The 22980-nt window shown below is 42.4% G+C and overlaps 1 protein-coding gene across 2 annotated transcripts; it reads left to right on the forward strand.

The window, feature by feature from the left end:
* The first annotated feature begins 1939 nt into the window (after positions 1–1939).
* Positions 1940–22054, forward strand: zbtb10 (zinc finger and BTB domain containing 10). Of its 2 annotated transcripts, XM_084379747.1 has the most exons (5): positions 1940–2842; positions 9871–10903; positions 16679–16744; positions 18113–18288; positions 18899–22054. In XM_084379747.1, the coding sequence occupies exons 1-5, from the start codon at positions 2168–2170 to the stop codon at positions 19187–19189; spliced, it is 2241 nt and encodes a 746-aa protein (XP_084235873.1). In that variant the 5' UTR covers positions 1940–2167; the 3' UTR covers positions 19190–22054. The 2 variants fall into 2 exon arrangements, with proteins under 2 accessions (XP_084235873.1, XP_084235874.1); XM_084379748.1 differs by lacking the exon at positions 16679–16744.
* Positions 22055–22980: the final 926 nt, after the last annotated feature.

Raw genomic sequence — 22980 nt, forward strand, 5'->3', positions numbered from 1 at the left:
GTGGAAATAATACTTGAATTATAACTGATATATGCCTTGATATAAGGATATATTGATATAATTGATATGATTATATACTTTTTTGTCACATGAGCATGCTTATTACCTGGGTATGTCTCATTTTTTATTTATTATTAAGCATTTGCAGGTAACATACCTCTGGATTAAAGTTACACAAGGGGCTATGTAGTCAGTCAAGTCATTTTTTATAATCTATATATCTATATCTATATATATAGATATAGATATAGATATACATAGCCCAAAATCACAAATCACATTGCCTCAGTGGGCTTTACAATCTGTATAGTGTACAACATCCTCTATCCTTAGACCCTCAATTTGTGTAAGGAGAAATTAAACACCCCCCCTCAAAAAAAACACTAAGAAGGGGGGGGAAATGATAGAAAACTAAGGATGTTATAGATGTTGAGTGTACAGAACAGACCAACAAATTCACAGATAAATCACAAGTGTAAAAGCAGTCGTGTACATTTTTTAATGTAAAATTTCCTTCAAATTACTTTGGAACTTGAAGGGAAATCTCTGGGGGTTCACACTGAACTGGACTATCAGGTTTTATTCCTGCACTTATGGTGAAATCCTCACCATTTAAAAAAAATAATACCAGTAGGAGTATAGTCAATGATTTATTAGCTATAGCTGGAGGCATGACAGTGGCAGGAGCTGAAGCACCGAAACCTGCGAGGATTACTCATTAATGTAATACCTGAGAGAATAGTTTTGACATACACTGTCCTGATCACTGCAGGGCAGTTAAACTTGTCTAATTCATTCTGGTGGTTACGTCATGTTGACAGCCCATGCTTGTATGAGCTGGAGCAATAAATAGATACACTAATCATACATGGCATGCCTTATTAACCCCTTGAGAATTTAACCATTACGGTGGGATATACAGCCCCTACCTAACTGTAATAAAAACCTGGGTTAAATCCCACTCTTGTTCGCACGCTTTGTGCAAAGCTCTTAATTGGACATAACTGAAACTATACACCCAAGAATGCCAAGCATCACACACACAACTGAGAAAGAAAGCCAGATAGATGTTAACATGAAAGAGTGCCACCTGCTGGACCTGAACTTGATGACAGGGAACTGAAATATATTCAGACTTGAGACACATGTTGATATGTTGGAATATTTCACTCTAGGCTATAACATCTTAATTATCTCTGCAGGATGCCAATTTCACATCCAAATGATCACACAGCCAATGCCTTTATTAAACAAACATATTAATAATAAAGCAATTGCAATCAATTTATCATTTAGCATAGCATATATTAACTTAGATAAGAAATAAAAACAGCAAACATATTATAAACTTTGATATCATGGTGACGTACTATTATGCTTGCATGCTTGGGACAAAAAGAAAATTGTATTATTGTAATGGAGTGGTAATATTGATGTAATGGAAGATTAATAAGCAATTTTTGATTTTAATTAAATATCACAATTAATTCACACAGCTGTATGTTTATACATACACTGTATATATGTGTATAAGCTGATTTATAGATCTTTATAATCACACTTTAATACAAATATTGATTTACTATAGCATTGTATTTATTTTTTATAAATACAATAAAAATGTTTTTTTTAAAAAGAAAGTATTATAAACAGACTACGAGTTATAATGGAATTTCTATAGGAATCTTATAGGGATATTATGGTAACCCTGTTTAGCAAAAGGCTAAAGTGGGGCACGCGAGGCAGCGTTTATGTGCAGAGATTACAAGCAAAGTCAAAAGATGAAAAGCATGCGGAAAATGGGTGCAGCCTCCAAACACAAAAGACCCCTTGCTGATAAACAGCACCCCCATCTTCCTTTAAAAGCCGCCCCCTCCCTCTCCAACCCCCCTTTCTCTGGTCGAGGTGCATTGTGGGGAGGAAAGTCGTTGCCATTCGACCTCTGCGGGGCCTGCGCGGACGCAGCGAGAACCCTGAAATTCATTATGCGTTTAAAACCTTTATTTATTTCCGCATAACCTACATACTCTCACCGGGAGGGCCAAAGCGGAGAAAAGAAACGACGACGGTCCATCTCTTTCGGAAAATACATCCTGTACAGAGACATTATTTCTTTCGGAGGGGGATACTGTTGAGAAAGTGAAGATTCTAATATATATTAAGAAAAATGTCCGGTGAGAGAAACCGCAGGTCGCTGGCTTTCCGAGGAGGTGGATTAGCTGGGTTAACGGGTTCCAGCGGTCTCGGTGGGGGGAACTGTAACAGCTGGGAGGCCCCGGCCTGTCAAGACCGACAATTTAACGGGAACAGGCCGGATCAAGAGGAGGACAGGGATCTGGGGGCAAACGGATCATCGCAGAAGAGAGTGGAGGGCGCTGGGTCTGTCAGCGATAGCACGGAACCCGAGGCGGAGGAAGAAGAGGACCCGGAAGGGGGCAGCTTTGCAGCCGCGGACGGCGACGATCGAGACGGCTCCGGGGAAGGGGACGACGGGTCCAGAGAGGGGAACGGTTTGACAGCGGGGAACGGTCCCAACAACGCCGACGGGCAGGAGACGGGAAGCGGTGCGACGGGAGGCGAGACAGGATCCAGGAAATCTGGGGTAGAGATGAGACCGCAGACGTTGCTTCAGAAACACTCACTATTCCATGCTTCGTGGTTGCAAGATTTTCCATGGCTCAAATTTTGCCAGGAGACGGGACTCATGTCCTGCTCCTGGTGTCACAACATTGCCACTAAAAACAGCGACGAGCTTGTCAAAGGTAGTCGCAACTACAAGCGGGCCTTGCTGCTGAGACATCACCTGTCTTCTGAGCACGGGAGAAATGACCCCACCAAACAGGTAACGTTAGCTCGAGTCCATGACGATTTCGCTTCGCTTCTTACGTAGCTTAATGTACCTGTCACGCATTTGTCACACCGTATGTCAGTTTCTGCTCTGTTTTGTCACTGTTGGCGACAGTTTTTACAACTTAAAAACACAAGGAAGGCGAAAATAGGCCATTACTTAAGCTTCACAATCCCCTCTCCTGGCTGATTAGCTAGCATCAGCCTGCTAACCTGAGCTAACAGCTAGCTTAGCCAACTAGCCCCAGTAGCTTCGCTGTGTACCCGGAGGTAGATGGCCACTGACGGCAGTGGAAAGCCCCTAGCGAGGCTAATGTCGACTAACTGAGTTACTGAACGGCAAAACGCACTGACTGGTGTTACAATGAGAGTGACATGAATCTGATTCGGCTGATGTCTCAAATGTGAGGGTCCGTCCACTCATCTGTCAAACCTGCTCCAGTGTGACACCTGCTAGCTACTCTCACACCGGAGGCTGTCACAAATGACTGTGAACCTGTCCAGAAAGTAAAAACACATGATGGCCAGTTGTTGCGTTGTAGGTTTTGTTTTATTTTAAAGCTGCACACTGTACAGCACTCCCTTTGTTGCATCAGCAGTCTTCTTAATTGCTAGCTTGCTAGAGGTCACACAATGGCAAGGGCTCGACCCTAGCAGCCTTTGGGGAACCGCACCCCTTCCCCACCCCCCGCCTCTTGGCCTCTCTTGCAGCTCTGCTGGCTCGCAGTCCCGGGTGACCTCTGGCGCATTTCTTCCTCCTCCACCTCCTCCTCCCTTTGGGGAGCTAAATTAGAGGCATTGTGCTAGAATGACCCCCCAAAATCCATAGATGGTGTCACTTGCGGGGCTGGACAAGAGGAGAGGAGTAAATCATGTCGCCTGGAGCCTGACAGCCTGCCTGGCCCACAGGCACCCTGTGTGAAGAGGCATGAATGAGTGAAATAGATGTCAGTAAATAGAATGACATGGCATCACCTGACCCCGTCATCCACATATTTATGGATTAATGGGCTCTAGTGTTATAATTTTGGGGCATGTCCTCTTCTGCATGCACAAGACTGAAACCATGCTAACCTGAAAATTATTTTGTTGGCTTATAAATACTAGGTCGCTTTAGCCTTCGCTTGAGGTAGGTTCAAACTTATCGCCAGTATTGGCTTTAATTCAAAACACTGAAGCCAGTTTTATATTTGGTGAACCCTGTCTTTATTGATGTGCGTGAGATCTTTTTATTGGTTCATTATTTTTATTGCGGTGTAGGCAACATTTCTACGATACTGTCTCAGAGACCTCATAAAAACAGGGAGTGCATCTTTCCCCGAACAATCTGGTGTCAAAGGGCATTTCTCCCATCAGTCCTATATGTGAAAAAGAAAAACCTCACTACTGCTTCTTACTGTTCCTTGTGCACTGCCACACTCGACCTCCTGTGCTGACAATGGTCTGAGCTGTCAGGGGAATTAAGAGCGGGGTGCTATTTGACTCTAATTTGTGAGTGAAGAGGATTGCACTACTACATTTAGTTCCCTTCCTTTGCACACGCAATCACTAATCAGAATGACTTAAAGTGATCCACTAACTTGTGTACATCTCTAATTGGTAAGGAGAGCAGTAGGAGTGGATTAGGGGCTTGGTATGGCTTCTCCCTAGCAACAAGGACCCCAGACACTATACGGAGAGGTTATCCAGGTCATTTTCTTGTTCAGAATAGAGCTGGGAAGATCACGTCCCATTGCTGCACTTCTTGAAATGAAAATCAAATCACTTTACTGTTTTGATGTTCATGAGATTAGGTTTTTCTCTTACAATTGCCTTTTGAATAGAGCTACAATCTTCATATATGCACCACTGTTGAGATAATGAGCAGTAGTGTATGTAAAGCAAGGCGGCATTGTGAGGCAGTACATTAAAGGGGAATTATGGTGTTACGAGGCAACGTCTTGTTCTATTCACCCATTCCTGACGTTAGTCAGGCCTCTGCTGCATTCGTTAAAGCTAACTCAATTAGCCCTAGCACACCAGGGCAGCTGTGGTGAATGTGGGTCTCCTTGGAGAAGGGGGCCGTTGTCCTTAATTCTCTAGACTCTGTCTTGTGCTCTGATTGTTCCCTATGCTCGCTGGTATAAGGTTAAGACACGGCAAAAGTAGACCATTGGTTCCCTTAGATCAAACATGAGATCACATATCGGACGTATAGAAATCATTTTTACTCTCTCTATAATCACAGATTGGTAAATGTTATGTGTCAAACTGATATTCTTTGTCACAGTGTGTCCCTTGTCTTCACCATATATAGAGTCGCTATAACTGTATATCCATATGTCAAAACTCACATTGCATTCATTGCATAGTTAAGTTAGTTTCAGTTCTCGCCACATCCAGCCTCTCCATACACTTCCTCTGTCTGTCTCTCTCACCCACCACCGCTGTCTTTTTTCTTTGTCGTCCAATTGTTAGAATTGAATGTCAGTAAAAATATAATTTACATCCATAATACAGCCAACTGTTCTCCAAACCCCTGCAATATCCAAACTGCAACAAAAACCCAGGCCAGGGTGAGGCTTATAAAGCCAGGTCAGACGACCCATGATGCTCCATTCTGTTTGAGGGCAAAACAAATGTTTTACCTGCATCACTGTGTTGATCTAAATGGGGTGTAAGATGAGATAACCCTCGCAATCAGATATGGGGGACCTATACAGGTCCTTTTCACCCCCTCATTTCAGTTAAGATAAACACCACACTCATTGTTAAGAGTACGTCTCCCCGAATGGGAAAGGGGACCCACCCATTGCGGTCTGGTGTCTGCCAGATATATGAGATGTTTATTGGGGGCCACAGGTCAGGGGAATGGGGTGGGGTTGGGTGGAGCCAAAGGGAGAATTCTTCTTGTTGAATCCGTCAGTGACTCTACCCTCCCCTCGTTTTCTCTGCCCCCCTCTTTCTGCCTCTTCTGTCAGAGCATTGTTAGGAAGCCGGGAGACACTCAGCGCAGCCCTCCCACACCTTGGGCCAAACGCACACTGCGGTATTGTTCTAGCATCTGGGGACAGACGGGTTTGGTGAGGAGGGGGGGATTGAGGCAAGGATACAGTAGATGTAGGGAGTCGTTGAGGGACCGGTGGAGATGGCCTCAGGGTTGGGCTGGTCATGGGGCTGGCTTGATGATGGGTGGGGGCAGATGAGTGAGGGGGTGTAGGCAAACATGTGTAAAAGGTAAACAAAAACTGGCTCCAGTGGGTCATTATGTTGCATGGGGACAGTGCTGTATCTCCTGATCTGTGAAGTGGGTCTGACTGTGGCCAGAGCTTCAGTAAGCTCCAATTTATGGCCACATTGGTTTGTTTAATCCACCTGTAAATCAATTCTTATTGGCCGTTGACTCCAGATTTTAAAGCATCAATGTTAGACCCAGATCAAAGGATTCTTCTTCCCCGGCACTCTCTTGGATTCCCTTGCACTGCACTCTCTTTCTTCCCTTTCATTCTTCCACTCCTTCCATCTCTGGCTCGAATAAAAGCCGAGCCACGTCATGACTGGGGGAGGCTGATATTGTCCCCACATTCTCTGTTGGCTCAGGCTGGTTTTTGCCTCCAGCATCTGCCGTGCAGGGTTGGTCTGCTGGTTCTCCAGGCTCCCAGCTCACACGTGGCACATCTGGAGAAAGGATGATGCTGCTGATGAGGCCAGTATGGAGCAACTTATCCAGTACCAGGCTGTCCTAGCCTGACTTAATACACACACATGCACACACAACTCATATCAGAACTGCCAGGCCAAGTCTTACCTCTCTGGCCTGTTGCCTTGCTATGTGTAATGGATAAAAGCTGTGGGGAGTCATGGGGTTCAGGGGTAGGGATGGCTGGTTAGTCAAAATGATAAAATGGGTCTACTGATTCCCAGGTGCTAGGAGCAATAGAGCGCTTGTTTTATTTATGGCATTTTTTCAACACATTGCTTCATTTTTGTGTTTAACTCTGACCCCTTCATCCTGGGAAAAATACAAGTCACTATTTATGTTAGATAGCGGGTTGCAGACTTTTGCTAGCTTGCCACAGTAGCATCAGCTAGTTTGTAAGCTGTTTGAATTCTAATTAATGAGAGATGCAATGCAATGTAGTACTGAACATTCTGATTTCAGTTTTTAGTCCATTTGTAGTCGAATAGTGACAAAGCACATTTGGGCTGGTTGCCTGCAGGTAAACAGTGCTTGTGGAGAGCAAAAGAGGCAAAATGCATTGATTGAAATCCAGTCTGGAAGGTCAGAACCCATCAGCTATCATCTGACCACCATTTAGACTGTTATGATCTTTTTTTGAAAATTTATCTGCATGCGTATGCAGATATCTGCCTTTTAAAGATCAGCCGAAAGACAACATATATGCCGATATGATACATCTGTGATAGGCGAATATCAGCTGCTTTATCCGTCAGGCTTTAGTTCTAAAATTGGGTTTAATCATATCAAAAGAGGAGAAAACAAAGCAGCAAAAAGTGTATGCGAACACTGACAATCCCACTCTATATCCAACTCCTCTTGTTGTTATAGTCCACCTGCCCTTCACCACACCAATATATTCCACCACAGTACTCAACATGATGACCATGCCCCTCCAGAGGCTTTGATGTGTATATCATGGAATAATTTTTCTCCTCTCTCCCCATCCTCTCCGCCTCACCCACATGCACCCTGGCTCCTTTTCTATGCTCGCAAGTGGGAGATAGTGTGTAATAAGAGAGTGAGTGCAGAGCCCTTTCACAAAGGCCCACAGTGAGTGGACAATGAGCCTCGGGGAGAACGCGGGCTATTGTAAAGGCTAAAATGGGGTGACCCAACTCCTTCTCTCTACCGCGCTGGCTTTCCGGCTCCCTCTGCTCCACATTTTCTCCTCCGCCCTTTTTGTCGAGGCTCAAGGTCTGGCTCTCTCAATCTCTGCCTCATGCTCTCACTCTTTGTGCATGTGTTATCAGGCTTTTTTCTTTTATGCTCTGAACATTTCTCATCTTCTTTCCACACTTAATTCTATCAGCTTTGTTTCTACTTTTTTTCTCTCCATCAGAACCATTCTGCTGTCTCATCCACCATTATTCTCTGTCCTTCCAGTCTCCTTTTATGTCTTTTAGCTCGCAAAGTACGTCGACTTTCCCCCTCTGTCTCCCTCTCCCCCTGTCTGCCTCTCATTTCATCCCATCCCATCTCTCTCTCCATCTCTCTCCCCCTCCAGCTGTGGCAGAGGATGATAAGCCCCCCTATACTATCCTGTGTGCCCAGGCTGCCCTGGACAAGAGCTGCAGTGTGGAGGGAGTAGGGGTGGGGGTGGGGGCTGGGTGGGGACCTCCAGAGAAATGGATTTAATCTGAATTACTCGAGCTGAAACCCCAGCTGTGTGTATGTGTAGGCAGCTTGGTTTGTGTGTGTGCACATGCATGTGTGCGCAGAAGAGATGGTGGTGGGTGGGGGCAAAAATGCAGGGCTCGAGCAATGTGAATTATTCTGGATTAGGACATCTGCTGTGCAATCTAAAATGAGCTGGAGATGTATGCTGCTGCATGTGTGTGTGTGTCCGAGTGTAAAAACTATAATGTAGCCTTCGACAAACACAGGGTGTATATGCATTTTCTTAATAGGCTATATATTTTTTTCTATGTGCATGTGTGCATTCAAGTCCAACCATGTATTTTTGCATAAAAAACTGTATGCATACACACTTATGTGCTCCCCTCTCTTCAGCTTTGTACAAGGCTGGCCCTTTGCCCTGGTAAAGGGGAGCCGGGGAGGGGGAGTGGGGCTGGTACAGGGTAGTTCTATGCTTCTGCCAGTTCCCATCCTACAGCCACGTTGTGTGTCCTGCTTTGGACACTTGTCGGCCCTCCTCCTGGTCTAATTCTGGCGCGTTTTACATCTAGTTTCCAAGTCAAAGGGAGACATCATATTAATATACAATAGCTTATGTGTGTTAAGTCTTTTTAATTTTGCAAATCTACTTTTCAACATGGCTTTGGAGGTGACAACCAAAGCCAAAGTTGAAAGTGTATTCATAGTCATGAAGAAATAAACATCTGTCTCGGTCAAGAGGGCTTCATCTAGTATTACTACAAATTAAATCCATATTATGGCCCTGGTAAATTGATTCCTCATGGTTGCTTTAAAGAAAATTAAAACTAAAATCATATTTTCAACTCATTAAAAGGGGAATCTTGATGGACCGTGGTCTCAGAAATCTTTAAGAATAGGCAAATATGATGTCGTTTTTTTTTGTTTGGTGATAAATATTTTTTGTATTGCCTCGGATTTATAAAAGATGTAGAAAAACAGGAATAAGTATACGTTTTTTTGCAGCAGCCCTCTTGAACAAAGGCTTCTTTCCAGGCCCACTGTTTCATTTTGTTTTTCAGCAGTCCTAGAAGTAAAAGTCAGTCAGATCAAGCAAGCAGTGATGGTAATTTCTCTACCCATCGGAAAAACAAAAACATGCAAAAAGTTTGGACAGGCTCTCTGATGTCAAAATGTAGTAAATTATTAATTCAAATTAATAAGTAAGTTAAGTAAGTTAGTGTGCCAACTTGCAGGAAAGTCTACAGCAATTTAACAAAAGTAGCTTGAGGAAAGCACTGAACATTGCAATCTAGCCTTTTATATGTCAAATTGTAGTCTTTTTTTCATCTGTGATTGGACCTCACATCATATTTTTTGTGTTAGGAGTTGTGAAGTTTAAGTTTGATGGAGGACAGGAGTTATAGGGCTGTGTAATACTACCTAGGCTGAAAATAACACGCCTTTCTTTGCCTCTTTCCCACCTCCTTCATAACACAGAAGCCTGTCAAACCAGTTTCACCCCTAGGGCAGGTGTGTCAGTGTCACACTACGAACCCCGAGGGTGTAAATGTGTGTGGCTTTTAAAGACAGAGTTACAGGAAGGGAAAATATATTTGTGTATAAGTACATTTGTGCTTGCTTTTGCAAATGATTTGCATGCATGGAATCCACCACAATAATTTATCTTTCTCTCTTTCATGTAAAAGGAGATGGTGAGGCCCTCAGACAACACCAGCCCCTCCACTAACTGCTCAGGGGAAGACTACCGCAGCAAGCCCAATGAGAACTCCTACTGTTACCAGCTTCTCCAGGAGCTGGACAAGCAACGCAAAAGTGGCATCCTCTGTGATGTCAACATAGTCGTCTCGGGCCAGGTGTTCCGTGCACACAAGAACATCCTGGTGGCAGGCAGCCGCTACTTCAAAACCCTCTACTGTCTGACCAAGGGCGAGGCCCAAGACCAGGCCACAGTCACGCACCTGGATGTCGCTGCTGTGCAGGGCTTCTCAGTTATCCTCGACTTTCTCTACTCCGGGAATCTGCTGCTCACTAGCCAAAATGCCATTGAGGTGATGTCTGTTGCGAGTTACCTCCAGATGACAGAAGTTGTCCACACGTGTAGGGCTTTTATAAAGGATGCCCTGAATATCAGCATCAAGCAGGAGGCTCCTGACTCAGTGGTGGTGGACTACAACAAGAGGCAGACGGTGACCAAAGACGGACAGAGAGGGTCAGACCGGAAGCCAAGCAACTTCTGGGCCACGAGCATCCTGTCAAAGCTGTCGATCAAGGCCAGTAACAACCAAGGAAAGGAAGCAGTGGAAGACGAAGACGAAGGCGGCAGGGTGAAAGAGGAGACCAGTGATATAGAGGTAACGGTGGTTGGGAGTGAGGGCTGTGCCCTGGTGACCCCTGGAGCCTCCGGCAACTGGGCCCACCACAACGACAACTCGTCTGATTCAGCAGAGACCAATGAAACACGGCCGACAAGCGGCAAAGGTCAGGTGTTCGTCTGGAACGAACCGACCACAGGTGGCGCTGCAGCAGCACCTGCGGCAATAAAGAGAGAAGCACCGGACGCTGCAGCTGGAAGCGGACGGAGGAAAAAACAAACCACCACGCGGCGTTTTGTGTACAACTTTCCACCAGAGCCTGAAGAGGGATTCGACGAGGGGATGTTCGTCCAGCCTTCAGCCTCCTACCCCAGAGAGGACTTCTCCTCCCTCTCTGAAAACGCTGGTATGACACACATTTGTACCTGTAAACATACCTCACACACTCCCCACCAAAATCCTTCTCCTCTATTGCGTTCACATTTAAATCATGAATTTCTTATTCCTAGTAGTCTTATTAGTAATATTACGCCTTACACTCACTCCAAGTGCAAGGAAGAGGCTCTGTTTTCAAGGAAGAGATATGCATGTAGTATTTTGATCACCTAAATTAAACATCTTTATGATATGGAGAAACATATTTTCCTACAGGCCTCTGGATTACATCTTTTACACCAATGTAGAGTGTTCAGTCAAACATGTTTTCCATGTTTAAGTAGCCTCTAGTGTACAAAGCTCAACAGTATTGCCAGGGTGAAGGACATGTTTGGCCCTCTGCACTCGATGTAACTGTGCATCTATGTGCTGCTTTTGACATTGTGTCTGCAAACTTGGCCCAAAGCTACTGTTTATGAAACAATAACCAGTTGGGTCAGTCAGGTAGCATCATTAGCTAGACTGGCGCCTCTCTGCTTCCTACTGTTCAAACATTTGAAGCCAAATGATGCACACACAAACCTGGACGCGGCATTTTCAATTCTGATGTTTTCTACATCATTTTACATATTTGTCCCCAAAATTTAGCTTGTCATATTTAATATCTTTTAGAAGACATCTGCATTGAAAAGTGTTTTGAATTTAATTTTTTTGGTTTGATCAATGCCTGTGCCTACACCATGCACCTGTAATGATTTATGCACCCAGGGGTCAGTGGAGGATAACAGTTACAGGTCACGTGGTCAGTAGTTGATCCTCCTCCACTGTTCAAGATCACACCTTTTAATAGGAATCAATTTTCAGCTTTTTCGATCAATGTCCTGCTGTTGCACCTAACAGCAGAGATGTTTGGTTGTCAAGCTCTTAACCTGCTGTGCATAGCCAACATGTGAGTCACCACTCCCGGCTGTGATCTTCACTAATCACTCCGGAGCAGGGGGCTTACGAAAGTTACGCCCACCTGCACAGAGACGTGTTGCCACATCACTGCTGAGACTTGTTGAAAAGGAAAGATGAGATGTGTTATAAGGTTCAAGTCAATCATTTGAATTCAATGAGTCGTATGAGTTTATATTGTTTTTTAGTAAAAAATAATAACGTGACAATACTTTAAATTGGGTTGGAGATAAGAATAGATCATTTGTCCTATTCTTCATTACATGTTAAACCCACGCTGTATTCTGCGTTCGGCAAAAACTTTGAATCCCTTCGACCTTTTTAAGCTGCTTTCACTCATTTAATCAAGATTTCAATCTTGCTTGAAAGACATTTTCCACTCATCTTCTCTCTTTCTCTGTACCCTCTGATAACTTCCTCTTTCTGTACTTTAAAGGGGAATTCCAGTATTTTAAAACCAGGGCTGTATGTTTTTCAGTGTTTTAATGTGTACATGATTCATACTTACCAAAAGTTTAGGAAGCGGTCTAGCAGAAGCTGTCACCCACAAAATCGCTGCTATGGCTGAAACGTAATCCTTTGGGGCAAATGCGACTGTCAAAATTACCACCGAAAGTGCTTCTTTTGTCACTGACAGATTGTTGCTCAACAACAGTGGCCGACAACATTACAGAAACAATTACTACAGATTCAGACTTTTTGTGTAAGTGTAAGATCTTTTTTCTAACCACAAACGCAAGTCTCATTCAAGGAGAAGTCTCACTCTGAAATCTTGCGATTTGTAAGCATGAATCATTTAAACACACACAATCATGTCAATACAGGACCCGGGTGTAAAAATACGGGCATTTCACTTTAATCTATCAATCGCCTTGTCCGTCCTACCCACACACAGCAAAGCGCTCTTAGTTAGGATTGGCCGATTGTTTGTTTCCATTTTCACGTCCTCCAATCGTGAGATCACCGAAAATTCGCCGAGTCGCCAAAGGAAAAAGTAGTATGGACGACGAGAGTTGAAGAATTGTTATGGACACCAACATAAACCGCCATGTTCAGAACAGACCCATTTGTCAGATTCATGAAAAAGACACAAACTGTTTTATAAGTCGGTTAAAATCACTTTAACATCAGTGATCATCTCTGCAATCGTACATATATGATCTGATGGCAACTGGCACAAGCCTCCTCTTAGTAATCTGTTCTCTCAGCTCCAGCCTTCTCCTTCTGTTGGCCCCATTAAGCATGGCGCTGTAACCATAATGATATCACATATTAAGTGGAGTGGTATGGAGGGTGGGTGAAGGGGGGGGTTGTGTGAGGCCAAAGTGTGTTTAGAAAGAGAGAGAGAACTACATTTTGTGTGTATGTGTCAGAGAGAGCGAGAGAAGCCATCCCTAATGCAGGCAAATGAAGAAAGCAGGGGAAACATTTCTTCCCCCAGGCCTCCCTAAATGCACTTGAATGCTCTTAGTGCCTCCGACTCCTCGTAGGGCTCTTTTTAATGTGTGCACAAAGTGATCCAGGGTGTTGTAATAGCCAAGAGGGAGACGCTCAATTTAAGACTGAGTTTGTCTGCTTGTGTGCAAACTCTCCAACCTTCTTCTGTTCATCTCTGTTGTTTAGCTCCATGTCTCTATCTAATGTACACTGTGTTACCAAACAGAGATATGGTGAACACTTGAAGAAGGCTGTTAGTCACAGTAAAAGGTTTCAAGGCAACTGTTTACCCTCTAAATTATAGTTTTGTGTTCAACAGTTCATTTACCTCCAAACCGTGGAATTAATTCATACAATGTAGAGTATGTTTACAGTTTGAATATAGATCTGTGAATATTCAGACTCTGTAAGGCATTAAAATTGTACAGATGCAGTACGTCCGTGTAGACAGGATCACCAAAAATAAGCCTCTCCCAACCCCAGTTTTGACAGTCAAATTATTTATTGCTGTAGCCATGAACATTAAAGGCCTGCGGCTGATGGACGTCCAATTGTTTAACATGTGTGAAAGATGGTTTTGAGAGACTGTGAGGCAGAAACGCTTCATCCAGATGTTGTTTGATGTCAGGGTGAGAAAATGGCATTTTTACCTCTGCCGGGATGGTTTTCACCCGTTTCTGTTGGTTGGTTGGTTTGTCAGAAGGATTACACAAAAACTGCTGAACAGATTTCCTCTAAACTTGGATGGAGGATGTGTCTCGGCCCAGAGTAGACCCCATCAAATTACAGTGCAGATCCTGATAAAAGAGACAAATTAAGGCGTTTTTGTTAATTTCTCATGTTAATGCATGGACCTTAATGAAAACAATCAGGCATATTTAGGTGACTGGTATCTATGAGTGAGAATAATTTAATGCAGATCAAAATAAAAGTCCAAATCTAACAGATCAAGGCTCCAGACTAATCTTCTACAGATTGGAGTAGGCATGTTTGTAAAAGTTGCATTCATTTCTGTGGGTTTCTCACATTGTAGTGTTTTGACAGAAAGGTGTTTTCCTAGACGTTTCACAGTTCCCTTTTCAGACAAATGTTCTTTGAATACTTTCTTAAATGTAGAAGTGGTGTTGAAGCAAGATCTTTGTTGTTTTTCCCCCCAAATAATCTAGCTGACCTCCTAACCTTTCAAAATCTGCGTCATGTGGATGGGCTGACGTTGACTAGTGTTTTAATCTGTCAGTAACAAATAATACTTTATATGAAGATCCAGTGGCGTGTGGTAATACTTTACAACTGTTTACTTCTGGATAGATGAGAATGTAATGTATTTGTAGCGTCAGATCACTCAAAACCATTTTATTTAATCCTTTTTCACTCCTCAGCTTGTGGATTGCACATGGAAAAATGGTCGAGTGCCATTTATGGACAGACAGTCACTTGTCTCAAAGGTTTCAGTTTGTGACAGTGTTTCCCACAGTCTCTCTCTGCTGTCGAGGCTTGATAAGCCTCGTGTTGCATACAGTGCTCATTTGTTGGGACTCGCTCTGGATATGCGTGTCACATGATGTCTGACGTGTCGGTTACGCTTTATTGAAATATTGCTTTACAAAGCAAAATTGAGTTTGTACAATTGTCTACTGTGCATTAAGGTTTAAGGAATGGTGGATCAATTTGCTCATTTGTCTTACGAGGCAACAAAGCCTCATCTTTTCGTTGCGAGCTGCTCAGACTAGAGCTAGACGGCTCTCTTGCACCATGAGTCGGCGTTTACTTGCATATTTCTGTTTGAGCCTATGAGCCGTCATCCACCAATATTAGCTGTCCCAGTTTCTCACAGTGATGTCACACATCACACACACATTTGGCTTTCATTTTTTTCCTGCACTTTGATCTCTGCGGTCATCCCCTTTCATAATATGTGCTTGTTTTTTTCTCTTTTTGGTTTTTTAAGAGGCTGTTTAACAACTAAAATGTTTAAGGCTGCCACCAACAATCGGTATTGTTATGGATTCATCCGCTGATTATTTTCTCCGGTTAATCTAGTCTTTTAAATACTGGTTTCCATAGGTCCAAACATATTCTGTTCCCAATTTTATAAAGCAGAGAAAAGTAAAAGAAAAATCTCACATTTTAGCGGCTGGAAACAATCAAATGTACAGCATCGTTTTCTGGAAAAATAAAAATGATTGATTACTAAATAGTTGGTGGTTTGTTTCATAGTTGACAACTAATCTATTAATCGTCGCAGCTCGTATTAGGTCATTATCAAATAGTTGCAGATGAACTTTCTGTTGCTCAACTAAACAATCAATTGTTTTGGCTATTAAATGTTATTTTTACATCTTTAGAAGCTTTATAACCATAAAATATGAAAATTCTGATCTCCAAAGGCTGGTTATCTCTTTTTAAAATTATCTGTAACTGTTTGCCAAAAAAGAAGACAAAGCGGTGATAGATATGACTGTAGAGGCAGCCGGTGTTGAACAGACTCGAGATGTGTTGTGGAACATAACAGTTGAAAGTGATGGTAGCTTTCAGAGATATAAGCACTTTGCCATTGCTGAGCCCAGAGCCAACACTCGTAGCCAATAAATTCTTGGGTCTTCTCCAAACAAGACTGTTGGATTGTTTAAAGGGTGGGTGCTGCACGCAGACGCACAGAGCAGGTGAGGAACATTTGCATACACACCAGTCCCTGTTTAATCGTGCACACAAACACACACCCATGCTCACGCACGCAAAAACTTCCCCCAATCCCTTGCGAGGTGCAAAGCCAGCAGGGGCAGTTCCTTCCCTCCCTAATCCACTCTAATGCAGCGGGGCTGTCCTCACTATTCCAAATATTGACCCAGGGAGAATGGACACAAACACACGCACGCACACACGCACACACGCACGCACGCACGCACACACACACACACACACACACACACACACACACACACACACACACACACACACACACACACACACACACACACACACACACTCTCACTCGCTGGGGTGTGTCTTTAATGGCCTCTAAGCGCTGATGCTGGAGGAACCGGACACACACACACACACAGGTGCTCACACACAAGTGCTTACAAAAGCCGAGTGTAAGCTGAGCCGGTGTGAGGGCTCGACTACTATTCTCTAATTAACCCCGTCCCTGCTGGAGCCCTGGTTACACCAACAGTTTGTTGCTCTGGCCTGGGGAGCACACTGCTTTACATATAATAGTGGGCTGTGTGTGTGTGTGTGTTTGTGTGTGTTGTCAACTGAAACTTGCATTGTTTCACGTGGGGGGTGGTTAGTTTATGTACACGAGGCGTCGCGAGGTGTGCGTGCACCCCACCAGGCTTTCAACCACCTCTCATCTCTCTTTCTCCCTCTCGCTTCTCTTGTCCCTTCCCCCCCTCCCCCCCTTTCCCAGAGCTGGCCAATCAGATCCAGTATAGCATCATCCAGGACTTACAGCAAGGGGAGTCCTGGGAGAATGGTAAGACGCCGCACTCGCTAGAACAGGAATGAAACTTGAAATATTTAACTAAAAATGCATTTTCTCCGATGAGTGTGGGCAGTCCAGTCAGTATGTCTCCTAAAGGGCTCATGTTAAAACGGCATTTAACTGCATTGTTGATGTGCATGACCCTCAAATGAAGATCTTCATTAACCCCAGCGTCAGGGAATAAATGGGTAAAGTCAGTCTCATTTACGTAGGCCAAAATCTCAGCAGGCCGCTCGAAATATTCTCCCAATGTTTCGCACTTCTGTTCCTGTTTGTAGTGTTTTTTTCCTTTGCTTACTATCTTGCCATCACAGTTTCAGTTTGGCTCCCAACCCTGCTACTGACAGCTGCTGGGACAAAAAAATAATACAACCAATTGAAGAAAAAAACAAATAACAGTAAGGTTTCTGGCATTAAGTCGCGGTTTGATTGACATGCATTGGTCCCTTTGGACGGGTGGTGTTGTGGGTGGAGACGTCGGCTTTAAAGACAAGTAAAAAGGAGGCTCTAGTCAGATAAAGTCCCAGGCCAGCGAGGTTACAAGTTGACTTAAACTTGAAAAGAGGTGCGTTTCTTTCCTACATCTCCAAAGCCTAAATTAACAGCTTGTTACACTCGTGCGAGGTTCTGCTCTTCTGTGTGCGACACACACACTCACACCGGGAATACACAGGTGACCTGCTTCTCATCAACCCCCCCAGCCCCCACTCCCCTCCTCCCTCCTCCCCCCTAGCAACCTGCCCTGACAACGCCTCTGTTGTGCGCTCCCTGGCTCAAACAAAAGGCACCCCACTCTCTGAAGACTCGCTGAAGACCTGCACTCCGTTTGAAGCCTTCACAAAATCAGTCGATTTGCTTATTTATTTGTAAGCCCAGCTGTCGTCAGGAGCTTGTTAGCGCAATGAAGACGGTGCTGGCGTGAAAACATCTTGATTTCTGTCTTTTGCACTCTGAAATAATAAAAAGGCACTATAACGAATGATATGATAGCAAGGTTTGATGGTGTTGTTCTTGTGTTGTTCTCATTTTTAGCTTTAGCGATCTGCTTAAAAACTTCTGTAGCAAACTTTCACTAAAGGAGCTTCTTGAGATGCATCAGTTTGTGGTTTCTTATTCTCTCTAATGGTTGCCTCATTATAACTCAGTGATCTGATAAACAGGATATTGGTTCCTGACACACCCCTCTCTCATTAAGGGATCTATAGATGCAAATGTAGCTTTTACGGTCATTGTCTCGTTCTATCTCCAGTTCATGGAAGCAACTCTTAGTCAGCTTCCCTCAGAGATCAAATCGTAGTTGTTTTCAGATGTTTAGATGTTACTAAATCTGACCTTGTGTCTCTCTGTGTCTCTCTCCAGGCGAGTCCTCTCACCTAGCCCTCAATAAGCTCAAGTGCCCCCACTGTAACTACATCGCCAAGCACCGGCGCACGCTCAAGAGGCACCTGATCATCCACTCGGGCGTGCGCTCCTTCAGCTGTGACATCTGTGGCAAGCTGTTCACCCGCCGCGAGCACGTAAAGAGACATTCCCTGGTGAGTTGGCGAATGCACAGGATCCTCTCCTCTCTTTCACCACCCTCCATATTCTGCCAAACACTGCAGCGCTCTGTCCACCCTCACATCTTTGCACTCCACCTCATGTCTGGCAGCTCTCTGCTCAAGGGAGTGAGTGCAACAAGATATTTTTAAACGCAGAAATGTTTGGGCTCTGATAGCTCTTTCTAATGTAGGGAGTATCTTAGAGTCTCTCTCAAAGTGGTACAAGACAAATGGATTTTTGAAATCAGTGGTCTGTATCCTTGTCCTTGCAGCAAAACTTAAAACAGCATGCAGGCGATGTCTCAATCTCTAGTTTCAAGTCTTCTTCAACACAGCCTGATGTTCATTTGGTAAATTTGGGTCCCGTTAAGAGTAAAATAACCAATAAAGCCGTGTGTGCTAAAGATTTAAGTGAACAAAACAACAGGATTTGTTGTTCCTCTCTGTTTCCAGTCTTCTTGTTAAGCTAAGCTAACTGGCTGCAAAAGTAAAACAGCTTATTTCCCAAAATTCCAGCTGTTCCTTTCAATGTCATATTGACGAATTATCAGTGACCTGACTCATCTCATCTCCTCACCACTCTCCACACCTCTCCCTCCAACAGGTGCACAAGAAGGACAAGAAGTACAAGTGCATGGTGTGCAAGAAGATCTTCATGCTCGCGGCCAGCGTCGGTATCCGTCACGGCTCGCGGCGCTACGGCGTGTGTGCGGACTGCGCCGACTCACACCAGGCCACTCAGGAGGGCCTGGAGGCCATGGAGGGCATGGAGTTTCCTCGCGACGAAGACTTCGAAGGCGAGGACGGAGAGGACCTGGAGGGGGAAGAACCCACCGACAACGACCAATCAAATTGGGGTGAGGGCAATGCCGGTGCTGCCCCGGAAGAGGACTAAGAATCTTAACAAGCTTGAGAAACAAAATAAAAAAAGGTTGATGTTTAATATATATGTATACAAAAACTTAGCTGGTAAACAATCAACTCCAAAGTGCTATCAAACCATGAGGTTACTTAATTGTGCAAGTATATGACAAAGAGATGGATTTAAAACAAAAAAGCTTTGGTAGAATGGGAACTCCAAGATGTAAAGATTTTATTATTGTGAAAATGTGTCCCAAGTCTGGGCCCAGAGACCGCAAGAGAAAGATTAATAACGACGAATAATATGATAAATCAGGTTTTTGGTGATGTATTTTTATTTCCTGTTTTTCGGGGGCGAGTCGGGCAGGGTGGTGATGTAGAGTTGGGGTAGGCCAATCATCTAAAAGAGCGAAATGTTAATTATTTAATTTATGAAGAGAGGTTATTATGGTCTTATCAAAGTCTATAATTTTTATTTCTGTTGTTTTTGTCTGCAGGCAGAGGCGCAGTAATGGCTGTTGCTTTCTGCACAATCTGAAAGTATATTGCTTGGTGCTTGTAGAAGTACACAGAAGAAGAGCATTATTGTCCACAGGAAGATTTTTAACTTGCTCTGTAGATCTTGTTTAGATGCGCTAAATATTATTATATTATTCTTTTCTAATGTTTTTTTTTTTTCTTTTCCCTGCACAAATCTTGGAACCAAAAAATCTGTTTTGTGACTCTAATGTATCACAGCCATATTTATGATTAATTTAAGAGGGCTGCGATATTGTGCCAAACAGACCGCACACCAAGATTTAGCAGGAAACAAAAACTACTGAATACGCTTTAAAAAAAAAAAAAAAAAAAGACAACGTGAGGTTTTATGTTAAGCGGGGAAAAAAAGATGAATTTTTAAAAAAAAGGACGAGGGGAAATGTTATTGCTAGCTTTATACAAATCACGGCGTCACAGTAACACTTTATTATTATTAAACAGAAGCATTTGACTTTCACTTAAAGCTTGAATTTTGCCAAATGATGAAACGTTTGGTGCTGTAATGCTTGTCGCAGAATACTGGACCTACAGGCTATATATGATGTTTATAATCATAAAGCTTAAACTGACTCAGTTATACATATGTAATCAGCTCAAACTATAGAACACTGTTGTGCTACGGCGACTATCAGGTATGCTTTGCCATCGTTTTTAAGCTTTTATTTAATGCACACACACACATACCATTTTGTAGAACTACCGGCAGTACTTGTAATTGACGTTTTGAGGACCTAAGTGGACATCAACACCTGTATACGTTTGTTTATATTTGGTACTGAGTTATAGTATAGTAAATACAGTATATATATTTTGAATCACTTGAACCTTGGTCGTGAGGGGGAGGAAGTGTGCAGAAAATCATGATGTGTGATGTTTAAAGTCCGAAAGAACTCCATTTTTCACGTGTAGAAGGTATAAAAGATGTCATCGGTTTAATTTGATGTAAGTTTGTTTTTATTATTTTTAGGTCTGCCAGGTAGAAAAACACTTTGTTCCACAAAAAGTGAAGCTCTATGGCGCCTCATAGACATGCACTTACGTTTGTGTTCATGAAAATAATTTGCTTTATGTTTCTTCGCTTCCCCCAAAAGCGGGTCTGAATGGAACTATATAAAAACTGTTGTGTCTTTTCTTCCAATGAGCAACTTTTTTTTATTAGACATTTTGTTCTTCTTTTTTTTTTTTTCTTTTTTTTTGTTATTTAATATTATATATATTGACTCCAAAATGCAATCAAGACTGTTAATTTCTATTTGTCCAACCAAAATTGTTGTTTTTAATTATTGTTGAATTATAATGTATGAGAAAAGCCAGGTGAAAACTTGCTTAGTGTAGAGAAATCCTTGCTCGTGTCTGTAATTGTTGAGATTTTTAAATGTTTTTATGCTACAGAATCATTCACTTTACCCTAGATACATATTTTGTTTAATTTTTGTCCTTTCCACGGATGTTTCCTTTTTCTCCTTTTGTTATTTCATTAAGCACATATTTTCTAAAGAAACACGGATTGTTTGCGGGTTGAAACCTTGGAACAGCAGTATCTGTTCATATGCAGTGGAATATACAGTATATACTGAAGTGCTAATGATACAGAAGATGTGTAACTTCCCTTTACTCTGTGGAAGAAGATATATTTAAAGTCATAGAGATATTCAACCTCTTCGTGTCACTTTTACCTTCAAATCACTGTGGGAGGGGTTATATTACGGATATATATATATATATATATATGTTGAGAATATATATATAAGATAAATATATATATATATGAAGAAGATATTATTTAACTAGTGGATTTGTGTAATGGAACACATTGACAGTCAGCTCCAGACCTCCTGACGTGTTGGTTTATTTCCGTGAACTTTAACCTTCCGCTTTCTCTCTCTGTCTCTGTTCACGCTGTGTGCTTGTTCATCACACCATCCTGTTGTCTTGTTTGTTCTTTTGATACTATTTACCATCCTACTGATTTTACTGTAATGAATGAAACTCAAAACTTACGATGTATCATTTTAGATTTTATGCTGTATTTGTTATATGGACAAGAAAAAAAAAAAAACACGAAAAACGAAGCAAAAACACTACAGATGTAAAGCAGAGGTTTTTTTTCCCCAGCTGTATTTTTTTACGCTGTCGCAAAAGGTTGTATTTTTCAACTTCTCTCGAACTTTAACAGTGATGCAAAACTCGGGCCGCGCCTCAGTGCCCACCGAACACAAAGCAGATTCAGGTTACTCTTTTTACGTTTTTATCAAAGGTTTTCAAAGATGGAACTACATTTCTCCTTTTTTCTGTCTGAATTGTACTACTGTTCCTCTCTATACTACATTTTAAGAATAAAACTTTGATATTGCTTTAACCTTTTTGTCCACTTATTGATCTGTACCCATAGGGCACAAATTCATAAAGGCATATATTGAACATTCCCGACCATGAAACATATCGTATAATATCCTCTGATCCAGATCTTATCCAGCAACACTGATTTTCTGTTAAGAAACAGGATAAACTGATGAGTAGAAGAAATCTTCACCCTGTCATGTTTAAAATGTGTGAATGTGGGATTATTATGATCCTGGGTTTCATACATTTTTCTTTTTTATCTTCTTGTTTCTTTACTTCTCTATGACAGTAAACTGAATGTCTTTGGGTTGTGGAAAAAAACAACAACAAACAACTAATCGATTCATCAAAAAATTATCTTTGGATCAATCAATAACCGATAGACCGTTTAGACTACAAACCAGTTTCTGATTACCTTTACATATTGCATGTATAAAACTATAGCTGTACACTCATTTTGGGGCATCATTGTGCATTATCTTGAGTAAAAGTAAAGATATTGTGTGAAAGTAATACTCCCATACAGATAGCACTTGAGTAAAAGTCTTAAAGTATCTCATAATAAACGTACGTAAGTATCAAAAGTCATATTTTCTGGCAGGTAATGTACTCAAGTATCAAAGTTATGAGTAAAAGTAAATAATGCGTATAATTGCATCTACTGAATACCATTTGTCAACCAATATCAGCTCCAATATTCAGCATATTTCTGATTATCAGAATAAATGGTTTTTTTTATTCGACTGCCATGAAATTAAGTTAAATTAAAACTCTCTAATGCAGCATCAAAGGTAAAAGCACCTCAAAAAAGGGACGACAGTAACAAAATGTGCATGTAGACGACATCCTGCCTGTGAGGATGTCACAGTGGAGATCTTTGCATGTTTGAAAAGCAAATATGAGACGATGATGTGATACGAGGGGACTTCTGTAGTGTTTTGA

Source organism: Pagrus pagrus (assembly GCF_965226575.1).
Source record: "Pagrus pagrus genome assembly, chromosome: 17".
In the NCBI taxonomy this organism is placed as follows: domain Eukaryota; kingdom Metazoa; phylum Chordata; class Actinopteri; order Spariformes; family Sparidae; genus Pagrus; species Pagrus pagrus.